General features: G+C 42.0%; 1 protein-coding gene and 1 pseudogene across 1 annotated transcript; both read right to left on the bottom strand.

The window, feature by feature from the left end:
* Positions 1 to 7,172: 7,172 nt before the first annotated feature.
* On the bottom strand, positions 7,173 to 8,165 carry LOC116078873 (olfactory receptor 2T33-like). Its single transcript, XM_031354236.1, has one exon. It carries the CDS (start codon positions 8,131 to 8,133, stop codon positions 7,204 to 7,206), a length of 930 nt encoding a protein of 309 aa, XP_031210096.1. The 5' UTR covers positions 8,134 to 8,165; the 3' UTR covers positions 7,173 to 7,203.
* A 774-nt stretch (positions 8,166 to 8,939) lies between these two features.
* LOC116079291 lies at positions 8,940 to 9,098 on the bottom strand (annotated as a pseudogene).
* Positions 9,099 to 11,538: the final 2,440 nt, after the last annotated feature.

Raw genomic sequence — 11,538 nt, 5'->3', positions numbered from 1 at the left:
CCCCCCACAGCTGCTGACAGCCACCATTCTCCGTCTTCAGTCATATGTGACACTGAGAAGCTCGGACTCTGGAATCACTCAGGACCAATGTCTGTGACTTGACCTGTCACCCGTTGGTGGCCAGGGCAGCAGGGGTTTCCCTCCCTTTGTTGAAAGCTGTGCACCAATTTAATGAGATGCTTGACAAGAGGTGTTGGAGTTTGTGTTTTGACAAAGAAATAAGATACCACACAAAACAGCAGTGATGAATACTTGTCTAGAACATGCAAGAGAGGTGTATGTGTTCTCAGAGAGTTGGTTCCACCACTGCTCCACTTCTCTGTTAAAAAACCCAACACATTTTTTCTGTTTTGTTCTGTTTATACCATCCTGGGGACTGAATACAGAGCCTCATACATGCTTGGCACACACTCTACCACTGATTTATATACCCAGTCTTAGAAAATACATATTGTGATATTTCTACTTACATTTAATTTTAAAATCTGTTCAGCTTTTTAGTGCAGACAGGTGATTGTGTGTACATTTTAAATGTGAAATAAACTATTAAAAGTGACCAGTAATTATGACTCTAATTGTATGGTCAACTTATTATTAAAGTTACTACCTATATCTTTATATAAAATGAGACAGGTTACTACTAGTTTAAGTTTATGAACTCCACAGAGTAGACCATTGGGATAAGTTCCTAAAAAAATATGATCATGGAAATGAATGGTGGTTGAAATTAGTTCTGAAGCATCAGCTTGTTTGGGAAAGGTGCTAAATAAATGCATTGCTTAGACTTCTAGCCTGACTCGTGCGTGGAGTGGGGAAATGTCTCACCTGAGAAGCAAGGGCTTCCTTCTCTCTGTTCATGGAGTTAGATCTCTCCTTCCTGCGTTTCCACAGTCTCTCTTAGAATGCTGTGAGCACTGAGGCATCTTTGCTTACAACTGCACTCCACTCTTTTGCACTTGGAGTCATGGGCAGAGATAGATGCCTGCCTTTTCTTCTGACAAAAGCCTCTTGAGAAATTACAGACAAGTCAGGATATATAATTTTCTTTCCACACCTTCCCAAATTAATTATTAATATGTAAATTTTAAATTCCAAACTTCTGGATACTGAAATAAAAATTGATCTGTATGAGAAAAATTAGGTAGTAACAGAGAAAACTTTTTTTTTTTTTCATGACAGCATTTCTCTGTGTAGTCCTGGCTGTCCTGGAACTCACTCTAGACCAGGGTGGCCTTGAACTCAGAAATCTGCCTGCCTCTGCCTCTCAAGTGCTGGGATTAAAGGCATGTGCCACCACTGCCCAGTTCAGAGAAAATTTTATATTGATAAATTTATGGGTCCTTTTAAAAAGAATTCACCAAAGGCTAGCACACACTTGCACACATTTTAATTCATGAGGTACCAAAATGTGTAAAAGGAGAGTCTTCCTTTGTAAAATGTAAGGAGTGATGGCGTTAGATTCTACATAGCCAGGGGCTCCTTGTTCCTCTGGCCTCCTCCTCTTCCTGAATTCTGGGATTTGGACTTGTATTTTCTATAGTTAAATTTCACACACAAAGTATCAGATATGAAGAGGTTGGCACAACCTACCTACAAGAGTCAAAACTGCTGCCCAGTAGGCCGTATCTGTACCCTCAGTGAGGCATCTGGAAATCCCCACCTAGAGAGAAGTTCTGCTCTGTTCTGTTTCTCCACCCACCTTATATCAGTGCCTGGGCTGCAATGTCATGAGGATGGGCCCACTGCCAGCCTGGGCTGCGGACACTCTCCCATCAATACCCAAGAGCTGCCAGGGTGACGGTTCGGTTGCCAGAAGTGTTTACTGTGCTGAGAAGATTTTAAAATTCCCAGGAGACTGTGAACTTTCTACACATCTCAAAATGCTGTGAATCATGGGAATGACAGAGAATTACTCAAGAGAAAAAAAATGTAAATAAATGTCCTTGGAAAGGGATTGTGATTTCAAATGTATGAACCATGAAGTCACATGATTCTGGTGTCATGTGATTCTGGTATTTCCTGCACAAACATCAGCAGATAGGAAGGTTAAGGTGTCTACCATTGAGTTCAGCATAATTGTCAAACAACAACTGAAATAAAACGGAGCCTGTGGAGGTAGTTAGCTGTAAAGTTTGTTTTGTTTTATTTTTTGTGGGGTTTTGGGTTTTGTTCTTGGGCTCAATTTAAGACAATTAAGGTTAGATGGTTATATGCATGTGTTTGTGTGCATCTTCAAGAAATTGTTTTACTTTGGCTTTGTATTTATATGTTTGTCTTCAGAGTATGATGATGATGATGATGATGATGATGATAATGGTGGTGATGGTGGTGATGCTGGTGGTGATGATGATGATGATGATGATGGTGACGATAGGAGTGACAGCATCTCCAGGCTGTATTCACATCGATGACACTTTGTAGGTTGAATGTATCGTGAATGTATGTCATGATGTTTGGCCATTTGCTTTTAACGTTTTTGATACTGGGAATCCTGTGAACTTGGATCCATGCCTTGCAATTTCTTAATTACCTACTACCATATAGAAGCACCAAATTCTACAACTGGAAACAGACAATTTGAAACAAAACTAAACTTGAAGTTTAACAATGGATCATGTGTGAGGGAAATGGACCTGATTAAAGAATGTAAGATTATTTGGTAAACTGCAATTCACACTTAATTTTATTTAAAGGAAAGTACAGGTTTTTAGCATTATTATCTATTTAGTTAGTTATATTTAACCGAGTGTTATGTAGCTCAGGCTGACCTCAAACTAGCTTAGTAGCACAGGTTAGACATGAACTCCTGATCCTTCTACCTCCACCTCCCAATTGTTGGGACTGTAGGTACTTACATACAGTGGATTTACATCCTTAAAACCCACGAAGAGAGAGTAGCAAGACCACCCACCCTGAAGATGGACTGTATCTTTCAAAAAGCACAGCCAAGAGGCCCAGGCCACCTATCTTGAACACAGGAGGGATATGTACTCTGCTGCTGCATACCTTACTCAGAAGGCTCTCGTGGGATCGCTGGAGAATACACAGGCAGGGATGGACAACTGAGAAGTTGACTGGAAGTCCTCTTAGGATCACCGCCTAAAGCAGAATTATGTAGAACTGAGCAAAGGATGAAAAATGAAGAGTGATGCCCCAGGCTAAAGCCTCCGAGCTCCTGAGAGTTGTGGCATAGGCTCTGAGAGTCATGCGGCGGCCATACTCTTCTGCTTCAGGGTCACTCTGGGGACACTGGCTGTGGTTTGCTCCCAGGGATGAACAGTGACCTTGATCTTAGCAGGTTTTCCCAACAAGAAAAAATACCTTGAGAGGGACTCAATTAAGAACTGCCAGATTCCAACATGCTGGGCAGCTCCAGAGCAGAAGCTTCAAGTACTAAAGTTGGGGTGCAGGGGTTAATATGCAGCACCCACCCAGAAACCCAGACACCACCCACAAACCACTTCCATAGGACATGGAGGTGGGTGCTTTGTTAGTGCACACAGAAGGCAGATAACAAAAGCCTAGTCCACCCAAACAGAGGGGCTCCCGAGAGCATCAGCACCAGAGAAAGATTGGAATCCCATTGGTATTCACACACTAAGTACATGGTCTTACTCCTGGCAAGCCCTAACTTCAGTATTCACATGTTAAAAGTGCAGGTGAGAAAGGTTTTCCAGTTCGGGGACAGGAAGGGGAGCTAAAAATGGTTAGGTCTGCCCTTAGACAGAGTAGCCCCAGGTCAGCTCACACTCTGCTGCCAATAGTTCTCATGAGATCCAAGGATGTGACTTGCCCAATCTGCACTGGTTTTGATGAATGCCATAAGTCCTTTGTTAGAAAAACTGGGACAGAGCAAACATATATACGAATTGTGGAGCCTTCCTTATGAACCCACTCTCAAGGACACTTGTCTGTCTGTTGTATGGCAAGTTCTGAGACTGAAAATTGACTCAGAGCAGTCAACGAGGTGATGGGCTGTGACGTTTGCCTCTGGGAGGGGCCTGAGTTTCCTGTTTTCCTTCTTTTCTTAGACTGTTGTGTCCATGAACCCACCTGTGCTTGGTGTCTCCCTCCATTCTGTGAGGCCATAGCAGAATACCATTTCCAGTGCACCGAATAAGGAACGGTATTGTTCAGTGGTCTGTAATGGGGAAGTCAAACTCAAGGGTCCTAACCTGTCAGGGATCTGCTTCTCTATCATATGACAGAAGGTGGAAGGATAAGGCAAGGCAAGAGGGGGCTGGCGACGAACGTTCTTGGAATGCACTGAGCTTTCAAGACTGTTGGCTTAGTGCTTCAGTTGACACTTTGAGAGATTGAAATGTTGCAAATCCTAAGACCAAATTACCTTCGGCAATCTTTAATCTTTATCTGAATGTGACCCAATGCGTTAGTGACTGCTAAGCAAATCCTTTGGGACATGCAGGTCACTAGCTTCCAACAGCCGAAGGGCCAAGAATTCAGAGAGAGCATGGGAGCCTGTTCCTGAGGCGTACCTGCCTCACCCTAGGCTGCCTCCTTGGCGCTTCCTCCAAACGTGTTTGAAGAGTGTCTTGGTCTCTGTGTTTTCTTTATTCGATTCTTATAAAAATTCTCCTGAGGCTGGCACCATGTTGGGACATGGGATCTGGGTTCCCTAAACCTGAACGGGCCATGGTCACTCATGTTTGGCTCTGGAATAAATTATCTGTTATTCCTCTTGAGGTGAGTTGGTTTTGGATGATTGCTTTTGTTTGTTTATTTGGTTTTTTGTTTGTTTTGCCTGGAAAGAGTCAGTCTCACTATTATTTCATTTTATTGTTTGAGACAGGGTCTTACATAGTCCAGGCTGCCCTCAAACCTACATTTCTCCTGCATCAGCTTACCAAGTGCTGAGATAACAGGTGTTTGTCACCACATGGAGCTAAAATTCACACTTTTATAATGGCATGAATGCTCTCCTGTCATGAGAGTGGAGTGCTTAGGCCTGATCACTTCATAAAGAGAGCATCGTTAAACACTCTTAAGTGGAAATTTGGAAATGTTATTAAACTTGACTTATCTTTTAGGTATTGGTATTTGTTTTGTTGATTAAAATATTAAATATAGCTTTTTTTCACACACACATGTATATGTGTGTATATATAATATATGTAAATTAGGAAAACATTTTTTATTTTTTATTTTAATTTATTTTTTAATACTCCATATTTTACTCCTCCCATCCACCCCCTGACATACCTCCTCCTCATTCCCCTCTCTCCACTTGGATGTCCCCACTCCCCACCTCACCTGACCTCTAAACTCCCTGGGGCCTCCAGTCTCTTGAGGGTTAGGTGCATCATCTCTGAATGAACACATACCTGGCAGTCCTCTGCTGTATGTATGTTGGGGGCCTCATATCAGATGGTGTATGCTGCTTGTTTGGTGGTCCATTGTTTGAGAGATCTCAGGGGTCCAGATTAATTGAGACTGTTGGTCCTCCCACAGGATCACCCTGCTCAACTTCTTTCAGCCTTTCCTAATTCAACAACAGGGGTCAGTTGCTTCTGTCCATTGGTTGGGTGCAAATATCTGCATCTGACTCTTTCAGCTGCTTGTTGGGTCTTTTGGAGGGCAATCATGCTAGGTCCCTTTTTGTGAGCACTCCATAGCCTCAGTAATAGTGTGAGGCCTTGGGACCTCCCCTCAAGCTGGATCCCACTTTGAGCTTGTCACTGGACCTTCTTTTCCTCAGGATCCTCTCCATTTCCATCCCTGTAATTCTTTCAGATGGGAACAATTATGGGTCAGAGTTATGATTGTGGGATGGCAACTCCTCCCTCACTTGATGTCCTGTTTACAACTCATGTTGGAGAGGATGTGGAGAAAGAGGAACACTTCTCCATTGCTGGTGGGATTGCAAGCTGGTACAACCACTCTGGAAATCAATCTGGATGTTCGGCAGAGAATTGGAAATAGATCTTCCTGAAGACCTAGCTATACCACTCTTGGGAATATACCCAAAAGATGCCCCACCATGCCACAGGGGTACGTGTTCCAATATGTTCATAGCAGCCTTATTTGTGATAGCCAGAAGCTGGAAACAACCTAGATGTCTTATGACAGAAGAATGGATACAGAAAATGTGGTTCATTTACACAACGGAATACTACTGAGCTATTAATAATGAGAACATCCTGAGTTTTGCAGACAAATGGATGGAACTAGAAAATATCATCCTGAGTGAGGTAACTCAGACCCAAAAGGACACGCATGGTATGTACTCATTAGTAAGTGGATATTAGCCAAAAATAAAGTACAGAATACCCAAGATATAGTCCACAGAACTCAAAAATGTCAACAAGCTGAAGTGCCCAAGTGAGGATGCCTCAGTCACACTTGGGAGAGAGAGGAAAACAATCATAAGTGGGGAGGCAGGGCGGGACCTGAGAGGGATGGTGGACTGGGTAGGGGGGAGTGGGAGGGAGAGGGGAACCTGATCTGGTATTGGGTGAGGGAAAAGGACTGAAGCCCTGAGGGCCAGCAGAACAGGCAACCCTGGGAGATAGGAGGTTGGAGGGGACCCTCCAGAATGCATTAGAGATCCGGGAAGTGAGAAACTCTCAGGACTCAAAGGGAGGGACCTTAGATGAAATGCCAGACAGTAGGGAGAGGGAACTTATAGAGCCCACCTCCAGCAGGAAATATAGCTATTTTTAAGCAATATTTTCTTTCTGCTCATCTCCTTTGAAAGAATTTTCTAAATTCTAAATAGTCTCAGATTATTCCCCTTGAAACATTTTGACATATGCTTTATGCAATTATGCTTTATGTTTAACAAGTCTTACTGATTACACACTTCATTTACAAGACTTCATAATAACAAATTCAGTCCTATGTTTAGAAAATTATTATCCATTTATTTCTCTTTCTCTTGACGTTGTCCATCCTATAACAAAAACTGAGTTATATGATTAAAATCTAGATAACCAGGCCTGTGTCAGTGGCTCCCATCTCTAAGAGCCTATTTAAAAAGTAACATAGTGACTAACACAGGGGACACCAGATGGGCGAATTGATTTTCCAAAGGCTTTGTAAAAATTAGAATAGCAAATGACAAAGGAGCATCAAAGAAGTTAATACAACACAAAAGAATGTTCAATGGAAGAGAGAAGCTGAGTCTGTGAGTGAGGCGCGCCTAACGTGTGGGGCTGGTTTGTGGAACTTCTCTCTGCTCATTTATCACACTGTCTTCTGCAGCAACTTCCTTAAGGCCCCCTTGACCTCCTTGTTTCTCACACTGTATATGAGAGGATTCAGCACCGGCGTGAAGATGGTATAGAAGGCAGACACCACTTTGTCACTCTTGCCTGGCTGGTGGGACTTGGGTCTCATGTAGATGAAGATGATGGCCCCGTAGAACAACCCCACCACAGCCAGGTGCGAAGAGCAGGTGGCGAAGGCTTTCTTCCGGGCTGCAGAGGATCGCATACGGAGCACCGCTGCCAGGATGAGCGAGTAAGAAGCCAGGACAAGGGACAGCGGGATCAGGAGCATCAGGATGCAGCAGATGTACATGAAGAACTCAAAGACTTTGGTGTCGGCGCAGGCAAGGCGCACCAGAGAAGGCGCCTCACAGAAGAAGTGGTTGATTGTCCGAGAGTGGCAGAAGGGGAAACTCAGAATGGTGCCCGCCTGCATCAGCCCATCCGCAGCTCCCAGGAGCCAGGACCCCACTGTCAGGTATGTACACAGCTTGGGGCTCATGAGGACATGGTAGCGCAGGGGATAACATATGGCTACGTAGCGGTCATAGGACATGGCTGCCAAGAGGAAGCACTCGCCCCCTGCCAAAGTGAGGAAGAGGAAGATCTGGGAGCCACAGCCTGCAGGGGAGATGGATCTCGTGCTCATCAAGTAGTTGGCTGCCATCTTGGGGACGATAGTGGAGACTAGCATCATGTCCATGAGGGAGAGCTGACTGAGAAGGAAGTACATGGGCGTGTGGAGCCTGGGGTCCCTGCAGATGAGAAGGATCATGAGGGTGTTGCCCATCAGAGAGGCGGTGAAGATTACTAACACAACAGAAAGCAGGAACAAGTGGACGTGTGTGTGGTTGAAGAGCCCGAGAAGAATGAAGTCCACCTCTGTGCTGTTACTGGGAGTTCTCATAGCTCTGACCAAACCTGAAAGACAGAAGGATGCTTGCCCTTTTTTTTTTTTTTTTGATAGTCTATCCTGGAACTACTTCTGTAGACTAGGCTGGCCTTGAACTCACAGTGATCTACCCACCTCTGCCTCCCAAGTGCCACCATACCTGGTCTGAGAATGTTTTTTTTGTCTTTTGTTTTTTTGTTTTTTTTTTTTAAAGTGATTTGTAACCAAATGATGGAATATTTCAATATTTCAATTTAGTGGGATAGTTAAATTTTTTTCTACCACCTAATGTTGAAGTTATGAATCAGCAAGTGAGAGTGCAGTTTGAGTTGGCTCTCAGAACCCACATAAATAGTTAGGTACAGTTCCCATGTGTCTGTAGCCTTAGCTCTGTGAAGGGCAGAGACAGAGGGATTACTAGGGCTCCCTGGCTGCCAGTCACCCCTGCCCCCAAATGGAAGAGCCTGGTTCAGGAAGAGACTCTGCCTCAAATAAATAAGGCAGAAACTGATAGAGGAGGGCATCAATACCTACCTCTGGCTTGTCAGTGAACCCATACCACACACACACACACACACACACACACACACACACACACACACAATTCTACTGCCTAGCTTATTTGCCTTAACAGTTCACTGTCTACCTTTGTTGTACCATAGTATAATTTGCAACAGAATTAAATAAAATATATAGAAGAAACGGTCTAGTGCCCTCGGAATGTGTTTACCCCTACACTTATCTTAATCATGGCACAAAGAAGCATTATTGTGTGATTTCAATTTCCTACAGTTTGGTTTTCTGAGTTGAAAGAGCCCTACATTCTTGCAAAGTTGTGAATAATGCTATGACCTGACTCATGACCTTTGCACTTTCTTAGAATATCAACTTAAAGTAGTTCCACATGAAAAGTTTTCAATTAGCAATAATTGCACCTCAGATAAACCTCATTGGCTACAATACTGCCACTGCGCAAAGCTGTAGTTCCATATGAAAGTAAGAAAAAACTCCTGTCATAATGGAAACCCATGTGGCTGAATTTCTCTATTCCACATGTGAGATGCTGCCGTCCTATGTAATACGTAATGACCACAGATGTTCCCCATCCCAGTACAATGTCTCACAGCATCATGATTTCTTTCAGGATGAGAAGGGCCATTGATCCATGTAGATTCCTTTTCACACTGAGTACTTACCTTTATCTAGTGTACTCTTAAAAAAGATACTAAATTCCATCAAAGATTCCTGTAGGAAATTGACAGTTTCATGAAGACACAGAAATAGGGAGCATTAATTGTGTTACAGACTTTCACACTTACAGCAGTCTGGGAGCCAGAGGCAGGTGGATCTCTGTGAGTTTGAGGCCTGCCTGGTCTACGTAGTGAGTTCTAGAACAGCCAAGGATGCACAGTGAGATGCTATTATGAAAAAAGGAAGAGAGAGAGAGAGAGAGAAAGAAAGAAAGAAAGAAAGAAAGAAAGAAAGGAAAAGGAAAGAAAGAATCTAGTTTTTTTGTTGTTTATTTAAAATGTTTAGTATATATTTTGTGACTATGTGTAGTAGTTTATCCATTTATGTATATCTGCAATCTATTTCATACATTTCAAGTTACTGTATTGCATCATTTTAAACATGTGTTATGTATTTGCAATTCTTGTATGTTACTGTTTCTCATTTGGGTTGTGTTTCACTGGTACAGTCCTGGGAAGGCTAGTAGTTATTATTACATGAATGGAATCTATGACCAGTGTAAAATTGATATTCTGTGTTCTAGCTTTGCAAACATATGGTGGCACATATGAGACCCCCTTCTAGATACACTCAGAGAGAGAGACAGACACACACACACACATAGTCATGGACACACACACACATACATATGCACATGCACACATAGACACAGACATATACACATGTAGACACACACAGACACACATAGAGACACACACATACATACACACACATACCCATAAACACACTCACAGACACATAGACATAGATACAAACACAGACATACACACACATATGAGAGAGAAAAAACTATTACAAAATAAGTTAAAATAAAAGTATTTTTCCAGGGCCAGCAGTGCAGCTCTGTGGTGGAGTGTCTGCCTCCCATGCGTAAAACCTTGGGTTTGGTTTCCACAACCACAGAAAACCATTACCATGATCTGAGAATAGCTGCTTCATACTCGGATATTTTAAATAAGAAAGGTATCTACTTTAGAACTGACTTGCAATTGAACTTCTTTTTGTTCTAATAAAATAAAAATGGTTTTCAATGTCTCTTTGGCCTCTGCCATTTTGTCTTATGGGTTTCTTCTGATTCTAGTGCAATCCTCCATGACTAGCTAACATAGTCATGCTGCTCTTTGAGAGTCTATAATTAGTATTTATGAAAATTTAAGTTTCTCCTGCACCTACCCTAAAGTATTGCTTTCTTAAAGTCAACAAGATGTTTATTTTAAATTTAGAAGCAATCAGGTAACAAAATCTTATAATGTGTCATTTCATGACAGAGATATTTACTCAGGTGAATCTAATAATGTGATTTCAAAGAATAAAATGCAAGCTAAATTTGGAGGTCAAAAGAATTTCCATTTCTGTACCCTACCTGCCCTATATACTGAAAACAATAAATTTCCATTTTTATTTATTGTCTTAATCAAAAAAGAAAAATATAATAAAACAATAGACTCCTGAATTCCTGGGCTAGATGAAATTATCAACTTTCACATAATTGATAAATTTAATTCAGATAGGTTATATCACCTGTCAGGTAGTAATACTGAGTAAGGGCAAGATCAGGCTATTTTGCTACCAATAATAAGGTTTTGTAAAATGGACGCAAGGAATAATTGACTTTACATATCTATTTTTTTGAATCAAGGTTTTGCTATGTAGCCCAGGATGTCCTGGACCTTACAGTTCTCTTGCCTTGGCTTCCTGGGTGCTGGGATGATAAATGCATGCCATTAGGTCAGTGATGTTTTTAATTTATAAATAAATGAAATATAAGATTATTACAGTAGTACTGCGTTGACCAAGGAAAACCAGCATACTTTTGTTGTTTAATGATATGAAAACCCAGCCGGTACATCCCATCCAGTCAGTGAGGATTAACTGTCTTATTCATTCACCTGCAGACTACACATCTAGAGTGTATTCATATGATCTTGGGAGTCAAGCCCATTCTTAGATCAGTGGCTCTTAACCTTTGTGTTGCACACCTCTGAGGGGTCACATATCAGATATCCTGTATATCAGATGTATACAGTATGATTAATAAAAAAGTAGCAAGATTACAGTTAAAAAGTAGCAATGGAATAATTTTATAGTGGGGGTTAACCACAACATGAAGAAGTGTTTTAAAGGGTCACAGCATTAGGAAGGTTGAGAATCACAGTCTTAGACGAAAAA

This window comes from Mastomys coucha, unplaced genomic scaffold (assembly GCF_008632895.1).
Source record: "Mastomys coucha isolate ucsf_1 unplaced genomic scaffold, UCSF_Mcou_1 pScaffold5, whole genome shotgun sequence".
NCBI lineage: Eukaryota > Metazoa > Chordata > Mammalia > Rodentia > Muridae > Mastomys > Mastomys coucha.
This window is presented reverse-complemented; position numbering and strand designations above follow the sequence as displayed.